Consider the following 12,176-nt stretch of genomic DNA (forward strand, 5'->3'; position numbering starts at 1 on the left):
GCGGGAATCGAACTCATGCGGAAGCGGCTTTAGCTTCTCAGTGCAGTGCTTTAACCCACTGCACCACTAGGGAGGGCCCAATAAATAGAATCTTTTAAAAAAAATTAATGCTAAAATTAAAATGGCATCCTCTTAAAAGTTTTTTATTTTTATTTTTGACTATAGTAGTAATACATGGTCGTGTAGAAACATGAAAGATATTGAAAGTCATATAACTTGTTCAAGAATATTTTGAGATTTTCAGAAAACTATCATTTTGTAACTCCTATGCCCAATATTTTTTATTTCTAATTTAGCAAGAAAGTGAAATTGGAAAGAAATGTGAAATCAAGACAGAATCATTATGGTCAACTAAAGAAGAATTATCTGTGAGAAAATTTTTATTCATTTAATATTTACAAAGATTTCCACATTTTGTTATTACATTCTTAGGATTAACAATGTTTATATTTTTGGTCTGTTCCACTAATTATGCCTCTCTTAGTAGATAAATCATAATTGTGATGATAATAAGAGTATAGAGAGAAACCTAAGTATAATTCTCTGCTCTCCTGCACTCCATAGATGAATATGTAATAATTGTTTCTAATGTTACAGAGGACTTGAATAATTTTCTAGTTTTCAAATAGATGTAATTTGATTCCAAATATGAAGTTAAGGTACTAGAAATTGATCTTTTTAACTGTTTTTTCAAGTATTTGAATTTCTTTCCATAGATCCCTAATGACAAGTAATTTTCTTATTTCTTCTTATCTGTTCATCTTATCCACTTTTAAGAATAATGACAAACTTCAGGAGGATGATGAGATGCTTCCAAAGAACGTGTTACTGACTGAATTTAGGTCTCTGGTGGTTAGTAACTCTAGTTCCAGAAGTGTATCTAGTATAAACAGTGATTATGGTCAACCGAAGAATTTTAAGAAATTCAAAAAGGTAGGTATTGCTTTTACTGAAATATCACAAGAGGGCAGTATGTGGAGTGTTCTTAGAAAACCTAGTGTTAAATAGTAATAAAAGCAGTTGATGTTGAAAACTGTGCTATCTCTTCTGCTTAAGACCAGTTTAAAAATTATTCCAGGAAGGACATGAGGACAGTTAACGATGACATGGAACACTTGGGATGAAAGAATGTTCATTAAAACTGAATTTTTGAAGGATGCTATTATTTACCTGGTTTCCTCAGTTTAAGCTGCAGGCTTTTGCTTGGACTAACAGTGTGTTCCCAGTTCTAATGTTGATCTGTGACTGTCCAAATGGTTCTTGAACTTAGGACTTCTATGAAGAGAGCAGATTAGTATAACCAGACATACTCAATAATTGAAACTATATGCATTATATTATATCATGTATATATGCATGTGTGTGTGTGTGTGTATGTAGGTATGTATGTATTTATGTATGTCAAATCTGAGTTCCCCCTCATTAAGGAACTGATATTTGTCAGTGGGATCCAGTCTTTGTTTTTTATTATCTGTTTTGGAATATTTGCTTCTTGCTCTAGACCTGAACTAACTGCTATAAATTTTGCTTATGTATTTGATTGGTGTATAGAATTTTTTATAAACGTGATTTCTGTGGAAGATTGTTTCTCTCTAGAACATGATCTGTGTGATTTTTGCTCTAACTATGAGGTGTTAATGGCCTTTTCTCTTAAATGTAGGCATTTACTGTTAACTTTTCTCACTTAAATTACTTGTTTTTTCTCTACTGTGATAGTGTCTCAAGGGTGTTTTAAACTTCCCTTACAGGAAGAATCTCTCTTCTAAGAATAGAAAAAGGAAATATCTGCCACTTAAACATAGCACTTACTCATATAGCATACTGGTTCCTTCATGTTCAATATCATGTTACCAAAGCTCATTGTTAAAGTCAGTATTCAAAAGACATCCTTTTTTTCATTAATGAAGTTATCAGAAATGGTAAAGAAATATAATACAAACTTTTTGAAACCCTTAAAATGTTGATATCACCAGTCAATTTTTTAGGCCATAAAAGAAATTCAAATCAAAATATGTCTGAAAAACGTTTACTTGAATTAACTCTAATTGAAGAATTTGATTTTTCTTTATTAATATCCAAATCATTGACAGTGACTCTATATTTGTTCTTTTAAGATGCTGATGAATCTAATTTAAAATTCTTTTTTAATTTCATATACGAAAGTTTTTAAAAGTATATCATAAATATTAATGTTATTACACTAAATATAGCATTAGCAGTTTGCTTTGTATGCATTTTTACATAGCATTTTAGCAATTTATTTACAAATAAAATTTTAATTAATATAAACCTATGTTATTTCATAAACATTTTGCAAAAAAATTTAATTAAAACATATAAACTATTGCCATCTCTCATATCTGTTGTTAGGGATCTGTAAACTGGAAAGTTTTGAAGACTTTAAGTTTTATGAATACATATGAAGAGCTTAAACTTCGAAATCCTTAAAACAATATACTTATGTATGTGTGCTGTTTTATTTGCTATATGATGTGCTAAGACCAATTTTTACTAAAAACTCCAAATTAAAAATAAATCCTGAGTTCTTTTTTGTACATGAATCCCAGTGCAATTTCTAAATCAAATTATAGTAATAGCTAACAAAATTTAGGGTAAAAACAGAATAGTTTTCACTCTCAGTAGCTACAACTTGAATTACATATGGAACAGGGAAGGCACATCCAGGACCAAAGCCAGCTCTCAGCCTTACAAGCCTCTTGTCCTAAGTTCATTTACTAAGGAGAAGATAAGCTTGCATAAGAGGAAGCTCAGAGTGTTAAATAGAAGAAATAAATAATAGATTAGGGTAGAACCTTTATGAATCCAGCATAGAGTTACCTCTGTCCCTCTCATTGGTCAAAAATAAACTTCTTTGGCACTTACTTATACATGATTTATAATCTTTGCTTTTTTTAAAAAAATGGTTATGTTAATTTGTTAATAAATTATACCTTACTATTTTTATATGGTTATCTTATAATAGGTCACATTTCCTGGAGCAGGAAAACTTCCACACATCATTGGAGGATCAGATCTAATAGCTCATAATACTCGGAGGAATGCGGAATTAGAAGACTGGTTAAGGCAGGAAATGGAGGTCAGTAGAAAGGGAGCCCAGGTAACTTTTCTGATTTGTATTTTGTGTTTCCCTACATGCAGATTCTTCATAAAATCAAATTCAAGTGATTTAAGATTATTCATTGAGGAAAGTTCCTAAATTACGAAGCATTAAGATTAATTTGTAACTTTCCATAACACTTCTTTAAGGGACTTCTAAATTTGTTTGTTAGAAAAACAGGACTTAAGCAAATTAAGTTTACATCTACAGAAAGAAGAAAAACAAACCTATAAAAGTTTAAAGGGAAACTGATTAAAAGAAGCTATTAAAAACATATCAACTAAATAGTATGTGAATGGATTTTCTAAAACTCCCTGAGAATTGTCTTTCGGCATTTCTTAGAGTATCTTACTCATTATTTTCTTGAATATTATCCTTTTCTTACGTTCTCTGCTCTCTGCCTTACCTCCCATTTGATAATCAGCTTGTTTTCTTTTCCACATTGCCTTTTAGTGCTCTGTCTGGTTGGCATTCTACTCATCCATTGAGTTTTAATTCAACCAAGTGTACCTTTTTTATTTCTGAAAGGTTGTTCATTCTTTTCAAAATCCTTTGTTCCCTGCTAATGTTTTTCAGTTCTTTTTTTTTTTTATTCTTTGTCTAATAATACCAGTATCTAAAAAAGTCCTTTTCAATTTGTTTTTTTTCATTTCCTCTTATGGTACCTTAATGATCTTTGAATGTATATTGCCCCTTTTCCTTAGAACTTCATCTATGGAAAATCCTTGAGTCCTTAGTTCAGATTTATTTCCTCCAGATAATGTATGTTTATCTCTGCTAATTTTGTCCTACCAATATGACATCACTTTAATTTCATCTTGTGATTTTTTTTTAATTCTGTTATCATAAAGTAGTTAATATATATTGGATTAGAAACCTGAGTGAGAACCAGCATGGCATTGTAACTTTGAGATTTTTAATCTCTTTCCTTTATCCTGTGCCAGAGTCAAAATAAGCAGACTTCTTTGCTTTCTTTTTTTGTGTCGTGGGGTTTAGTGCTGGGGTATTTTATTAGATTCCTCATCTTAGATTTTCTTTCATATCATCCATCCCCCATGCAGACATCAAAGCAGAATCTAGGTTTTTTACTGTTCTCAGATACCCACAGGGCAGGGCAAAAGATGGTAGTGGTAGACGGTAACTTCTCAGGAATCTTTCTTTTGCTTTATTTATAGTGCTAATGTAGTCTTCAGCAATTATTTTTTAGATTACTTTTTGATTCCAAAAATTGTTAGAAATGCCATTCAAAAAAGTAGTTGTTAGAAAATTCCTTTGAGATGCAGTTCCCCAAAGCCTTGAAAAAATGCCATTTACAAGACTTTCTATTTCTCAATATTATTTTATTTAATGTTTTTTTCTTTGCTATTTTTTCCTTGTTATCTTTGAACCTGAAAATTAGCATGCCCTGCCTGGAAGCATCTAACAATATCAAGCAGTTTTTTTGACAGTTGGTGTATGAAATCATGTGTGTTATACCTTTTAAGAAATAAAAGAAATTGATATAGCATCATTTTGACATTCACTATATGAATTTGAATATCTACAAGTTATTCTTCTAAGCCCTTCCAACGACTTAAGTGGTGGGATATCCAGCTAATAACTGGTGCTCTTATTCAGCTAGATCCAGTCAAATCCTAGTTCTTCTAGCTTTTGATCTTCTGCCAGTTACTTAACCTAAGTCTCTGTTCACTTATTGGTTAAAATTAGGATAGGGGCCCTCCCTGGTGGCTCAGCGGGTTAAAGCACAGCACTGAGAATCTAAAGCTGCTTCCGCATGAGTTCAATTCCCGCCAGCCCCGTAGGTGACCACATGGTGTGGCAGACCTCTCCTGACCCGCCCGCTGCTCCCCTCAGCAGTGTACTTTGACCATCTGCCTGTTCTGTTACCCACTCTGTCTCTGGTGAAGCCTCTCACCGCCCCTGAGCCTCTGGCCTGTACCCCAGTTCTGTATGCACAAATAAATAAAATCTTTAAAAAAAAAAAAAATTAGGATAGGACTTTAGTAATAGTAGTGAAATTACATGAAGATTAAATGATATTTTTTAAAAACCATTTAAAATAGTATCTTGAAGTTCACAAATGTAAATTAATTATTAATAAAAGTAGAATATATACAGTTAAGGAATTCAGTCTTTAGTGAGGATGTAGAAGTCACTAATTATTTCCAATAGTTATATATCCTAAGTCTTGTGGGAATTTTTTTTTTTTAAAGATTTATTTATTTATTCATGCAGAACTGGGGTACAGGCTGGAGATGTGGAGGGTGAGAGGATTCACCAGCGACAGAGTGGGGAGCAGAAAAGGCAGATCAACGAAGTACATTGCTGAGGGGAGCAGTAGGCGGGTTAGGAGAGGTCTGCTTCACCATGTGGATCTCCTCCGGGCAGGCGGGGATCGAACTCATGCGGAAGTGGCTTAAGCTTCTCAGTGCAGTGCTTTAACCCGCTGCGCCACCAGGGAGGGCCCAGGAATTTTTAATATACTTTTCTTTAAAATAAAGAGGGTCAGAAAACTTTGTTAAAGATGTCAACGACATTTTCCTTGATGCATTGTAAATACAAAAAATTGCTGGGTGAATCTGCCTTTGAAAGATAATCAGATGTAGGAAATAAAGAAAAAAGGAGATAACTTTATGGGCCAGGTAAGAAAGTAGAATGGAATCAGAGTATGAAGAGATTAGTTTTGCATTTTAAGGGTCAGATGCAAGAGTGTGTGTGTGTTTGGTTTTTTTTTTTTTTTTTTTTTTTTTTTTTGGTGTATGGGAGAAGTCACTAAAGGGTATTGAATAGCAAGGTCATTGCTGGACTTCAAGGATACACACCCCCAAAGAGGGGTTTTCTTGGTCTTAACTCTCAAAGATGCTATAGGAGTTTGGTTAGTTTGTATTTAAAATTACTTCGTGGGTGAGGTCATTTAACAAGAGCTTCTGGGCCATAATTTAGGACTGTGAAGAACCACTTCAGATTGCCCCCAACCCCTTCAGCTGTGGTCTGAGCTCTCAAAGCTTTGGAATTTCATTTAGAAAAAAAGGCTCTGTATGCAAAAGAATGTTTGAAAAAACTCAGCAGTCCAGAAATGTTTAAGTTGTTTGACTTTGAGAGGGTAGTGGCTGGTTTAGAGCGCTTTTGCAATAATATTGGCTTGAAGTGAAATGGAAAAGCTATCTTGAGTAGGTGAAGTTTCATAAAGGTAAAAACTCATAGACATGGAAATCTCAAAAATGACTGTGACTACCATGTATATGGGGCTTTAACTTATCTATTCGTCATTGAGAAATATTTGAAATTATGTTAATTTTGACAGGTGCAAAATCAACATGCAAAAGAAGAGTCTCTTGCTGATGATCTCTTTAGGTAAAGTTTAATTTCAGCTTTTTCTAAATTTTTGAGAGCTGTATATGAAATTCAGTTCTATTCATAAAGATTCATAAAAAGTGAATATTTTCTTCTGTGATTAGAACTAAACATAGTTCCTTCACCTAGAGATGTTTTGTTTTTAATATATGTCTGTTTTACTATCTGAACATCTCTTAATTGGGTTTGCTGGATATAGCGCTAAGGTTTGGAATGGATTTAATTGGACTGTATTTAAAGTTTATATGAGGCATTCATATTAAACATGTTCCTGAGCTTGGTAAATTCACCTTATTTGTGAGTTTTAGAGTTTAGAGTTATGCAGGGTTTTAGCCTTGCACAGAATTATGAATGAATGGTTTTTAAGTAAAATGCCAGACCATTTGTTTTCATTGGCACATCCTTAAAAACAGGAAGCCTGGTTAAAGATTCAAAGCAGCCTTTTGTGAGAGGTTTAGAGGAGTTACATTGAATGATTAAAATTTAATTTTGATTTCCATATTTTCCACATCAAACATAATATCTTTATATTCTAGATCCAGCAAACCTTATAATAATCTCATATTCTCATAAAACACTATATTATAGGTAGGTTATGGCTAGGGGAGAATAACATTTTCCCAAAGTTAAAGGCAGCACCAAGAAGTACTATATTATTTGAGTGTCTTTTATAGTCAGTTGTTCATTCTCTAACTTGATTGTTGACTACTTGAATCAATGGTAAAAGTGTTGACAAATGGCACTGAATTTTTGTAAGCATTCAAGTGAGAATATGTGGTTGCCGGGCTATGTTTAATTGCTGTAAGAGATAATTTTGTAAAAGTAGTTACATTTTAATTTTATTATGCTCTTGTGCAAATGGTATATTTTAATTTTTTAAGTCCATATTCGAGAATAAAACAAACATACTTCATTTTGAATTATTGCTTTTCTTTATTATTTAATGTTTGACAGGGTTTATTTTGTTGCTGGTTATTTTCCATAATACTCATGAAAGTAACATAAAAAAGATAAGTGGAAGTAAAAATGTTCAGTGCCTAATATCTAACCCTAAAGATAAAATTGACATTCTCATTCTTTTTCGCCAAGTGTGACTATATTTTGAAAACCCTTTAACATACAAAGGGAAAAAGAAACTCTCATCATTTATCTTTATATCATTTAAGCCTATTTCTTACTTTGCAGATATAATCCTAATGTGAAAAGAAGAAGATAACTGAAGATTTCATAAAAAAGCCATCTATAACATTTCTTACCATACACTTCCAAGTTTTTCCTGGGATTACATGCATAGAAGGATAGAATATTGAAGTTACAAATATTTTGTAGCCTAAATTTTTAAATAAAATGTACAAAACTCCATCCTTTGGTTTGCAGGTTACTTTTTCTGTTTTCAAGTCTCTGTCATCACACCTCTAGAGTTTTGTTTTTTTTTTCTATTTTTAAATGTTTTTATTTACAACTAATACAATCACAGCTCAAAATAGCCTTACTTACTTCCCCATCATGAAATACATGAGGGGATTCATGATATTCTTACTAATAACTCATTTCTTAATAGTCTTTCTAAGGTTTTTAATGACTTTAAATTTGTTTGCATATAATTTTACAGTAAGTTCCTACAAAAATGATAATGTAACATTTGCACTTTTCTGCACTTCCACACTTTTTCACAGAATGAAATCAGTAGATCATAGACATACAAGAAAATAAGTATTTTTATCTTTTTATGCTATAGTATTCAAACACCTGAAGTGACTCAAATGAACTGGAATCCATTAGTAAAAATTTCACTCACATATTTATTCTAGTACTGGAAACTGAAAACAATGTGGACTGCTCTATCAAGTTTGTAGATAGTTCTCGCTAAAATGGGAAAACCTGTTTGGTGATGTTTGTGAGATAGATGTTCCTTTATTTTGAGCTTCTTTGATTCTGTTGTCCCATTTGTAAAGAGAAATAGAATAATTAAGATTGTCTTCATTTTTTTACTTTAAAGAGAGATGGTAAGAAATTTTGTTAATGTATTCAACTTTGTTGTACATTTGAATTATGGTGAGATCTTTTTATCAACTTAAGGACTGCAGCTTGCTTGTAGTGTTGCGTCCTAACCCATTGAGCCACCAGGGTGGGCCAGCAGCTTTTTGTTTTTTCCTTCACACATTTTTTATTTCATTATTGTAAGGGTAGAAATGCCAGCTCCACAACAGAAATCAGTAAAATGTATTCGTCACTACTTAAAGATGTAAAAAAGATTCATTCAGGGAAAGCCTGAGGGTGAGATAAGCATTTCTGTCTGCAGTCTTTTTTGAGCCCTCAGTGATTGCCACAATGAACTCTAAGTCAGTTTAAAATTGTCTACCTCTCCTATAGGCCTCTTCACAAAAACTTCTGTTGGCTCTCAGAGTTTAGGGCTTGGGGAGCCTTCCTCAGAAGTCTTACAAGTTGTGGCTCTAAGTTAGATCTAAATCCTCCACTCTTCAGAGAGTATTTGGGAATTCCCTCTGGGTGTTTCTTTACTGAAGCTGTTAATTATGGAGTGTGTCTCAGTGTATGCTACTCTTTTCAAAGAGAGGCTTTTGTTTTGCTTTTCTCAGTTACCCATTGTTTAGGATGTGTTTGGATAGTGTCTAGATTTTTATTTTCAGAGGGAATTTTTCCATGTCAATCTGTAGATTTGTAATGGGGTGGTCCCCAGGTAAAGGGGAAGCCCCAGGTTCCCTGCTGCACCCAAAGGAGGGGGGAGCAGAGCAGGGAGGAGAAGAATCTGGAGAGGAGAACGAAGAAGGAAGCAGGATGGAGAGACAGAAGTTGACCTGAGGGAGCCACATGGAACAAAGAGACGTGTGAAGAAGCAGCTCTCATTTCTTGGTCCTGGACTGGTTGAAACAGATGTGGTGAGAGACCCATGGGGAGGTTTAACTGTGGTAGCATTGTCTTGATTTTGATTTTGCCCTTCCTCCCAGACTTGTCCTGCTATTTCTGACCCTTTTTCATGGATCCCTGCCAGAGGGTGCTTTAGCCTTGTGTTGGGTTTTCAGGCCTTGGGTGTTTGATTTAGAAACTGTATTCCTTGTCTTTTCTGTATTGCTCACTAACTGTATTAAAGTTCCTTTCCTTTAAAGGTCTTACATGATTTGTCTTGATGTGGTGGATGGCAGAACCTATTTAGAGCGGGCAGGTTTGGAGTTTAGGTTGCCCCTCTCCCTGTCCTGTAACAGATTCAGTGTGTTGATTGGAGGAAGGGAATACAGGCACCTCTTAGATTGCAATCTTCGATCAGAACTTTGTTTCTTGTTACTGGAAAACAAGCAATTAGCAGCAAATACGTTTAAAAGTAGTATGTCTTTTGTTTCATTAAAACTTTTGTTATTAAATACCCCTTTATCTCTAGTAATATTTCTTATCTTTAAATCTCCTTTTTTAAAATTACCATTCTTTTTCTAGCCTTTTGTAACAGGGTGGTTCCTGGGAAAAGGGGAAACCCCAGCTTCCCTGTCCCACCTAAGGGAGGGTGGAGCTGTGCAAGGAGGAGAAGATGGAGAGGAGATTGAGGATGGAAGGAAGGAAAAATGGGGAGCAAGAAAGAGAACTGAGGGGCGCCCATGGCACAGAGCACTTGCTTACCCTGCTCTGTAATACTTTTGCTTACAACTGATTAATACCGTTGATTTTCAGGAATCTCTTGTAAACAAAATATTGTTGAAGCTTGTTTTTCATTCAGTATGATCATATATGCTGTTAAATTGGTGTTTAATCAATTTACATGGTGTATAATTGTTGGAATGACTGGTCTGAAGTCTTACATCATGCTTATCTTTTTTCCTCATCTGTTGACTCTCCCCTCCTCCTTCTTTGGGATTAATTAATACTATTTTTTAGTATTCCATTGTATTCCTTTGTTGCCTTTTTAATTACACCTTTTATGTTTATATAGTACTTGCTGTAAGGATGAAAATTGTTATTGTTATTGTTTCTGTCTTAATAACATGCTACTTGTATACTTCACCACTTTTGTGCTATAATTATACATATGTACTTATATATGGTCTATATCTTGTCTTTTCAATTTTATTTTAAATAGTTTCTGGTTAAACACTGTTATAAACCTTTCAATAGTCAAATGGCTTTTTTTTTTTTAAGATTTATTTATTTATGCATAGAAATACTGGGGTATAGGCCAGAGGTGCAGAGGATGAGAGAATTCACCAGAGACAGAGTGGGGCACAGGTGATCTACTGAGGGATGGAGCGGGAGAGACAGGATAGATCTACTATGCAGTATTTGGGTTAGCTCCCTGGTTAGGGAGCCAACTCAGGCCAGGGCAGTGATAGCTCTTGAGACTTAACTACATGGTCACCAGGGAGGCCCTCAGTGGCTTTTAAATAAGGAATTAGAAAATCATTTCTAGCACTCATTTTTCTTTCATGTGGATGTACGTTTTCATCAGATATTATGTACCTTCAAAGTGTGAACAACTACTGTTAACACGTTAACATTTCTTGCATTGCAGGTACTTTTGGAAATGAATTTTCTAAGAAAATGTATTTTATTTTACCTTGATTTTAAATATTTTTTTTCACTAGACAGAGTTTTAAAGTTATTTTTCTTTGCCTATTAAAAGACAATGTCCACTGGCTTGAGTGCATTCTCTGGTCAGTTGTTCATATCATTGTTCACTGTTAATGTGTCCATTTTCCTTTTAAAAAATATTTATGCATATAGAAATTGGGTATAGTCCAGAGATGCAGGGGTAGTGAGAGGATTTACCAGAGACAGAGTGGGGAGAACAGGCAGATTGATGAAGAACACTGCCTAGGGGAGCAGCAGGCTAGACAGGAGAGGTCTGCTGTGCCATTTGGGTCATCTCCCTGTCCAGGATAGAACTCATACTGGAAGTAGCTAGCTTTGTAGTGCCGTGCTTTAACCCGTTGCACCACCAAGGGAGCGCCCCCCATTTTTCTTCTAATTTAGAATTTTCTCATTTTTGTTCAGCTGCTTTCAATGGGGCTTTGATGTGGTTTCTTTTTTATCTATCTTGTTTGCAAGCTAATTCTTAGATCTGTGGTTACCTTTTATTTTTTAAATCAAATTTGAGTATTTTCAGCATCTCCAAATATACTTTTCTGTTGCAGTTTCTCTCTCCATCTGGCTTCAAGCTATTCATGTTCGACCATTTGTTACCTATCCTCTGCCATTTTTTTCAAAGTGGTTTCAATTTGTCCTTTTAATAGTCTCTATTAACCTGTCCCTAATTTTATCGATCTTTTCTCTGGCAATGTGCTGAATATAGTTAAGCTGAATGCATTTTCATCTGTAGATTGTTCATTTTTCATTTTTTTCTGAGGTTCTCATCCTGTATATACCTTTAGAAATTATTCATCAGCAGCTTATGATATCTGCTAGTACTCACTTTATAATTGAAGAAATTTGAGAACCATCTAGCAAGTTTCACATTCTGTTACTCTGCACTCCTTTAACACCCAATTCAGCAAATTCTAACAGGAACCAGAACCCTAAATTATGTTTTCTTCCACATAGAGATGACTCCACTTACTGTTTTAGGAAATTATCCTCAGACCCAATGTTGAGAGGAGGTCTCAACTATTGTTTCTTCTCTTGAATATCTTAAATGGGCTGTTGTCTACTGTGTAAAAAAATTGCCTTATATGTTTAATAGTTGATTACAGTGAAGGTTATGTCT

The 12,176-nt window shown here is 34.1% G+C and overlaps 1 protein-coding gene across 1 annotated transcript in view; it reads left to right on the forward strand.

The window, feature by feature from the left end:
* Positions 1–9,280, forward strand: part of NBN (nibrin) — a 31,350-nt gene extending 22,070 nt beyond the window's left edge. Inside the window, exons 12-16 of the mRNA XM_012723038.1 lie at positions 297–368; positions 778–933; positions 2,984–3,097; positions 6,423–6,472; positions 7,658–9,280. Coding sequence (XP_012578492.1) covers positions 297–368; positions 778–933; positions 2,984–3,097; positions 6,423–6,472; positions 7,658–7,688 — 423 coding nt within the window. The 3' untranslated portion in view covers positions 7,689–9,280. The remainder of the gene's footprint in view (positions 1–296; positions 369–777; positions 934–2,983; positions 3,098–6,422; positions 6,473–7,657) is intronic.
* Positions 9,281–12,176: the final 2,896 nt, after the last annotated feature.

Source organism: Condylura cristata, unplaced genomic scaffold, assembly GCF_000260355.1.
Source record: "Condylura cristata isolate star-nosed mole 26May11 unplaced genomic scaffold, ConCri1.0 scaffold00009, whole genome shotgun sequence".
Taxonomy (NCBI): Eukaryota; Metazoa; Chordata; class Mammalia; order Eulipotyphla; family Talpidae; genus Condylura; species Condylura cristata.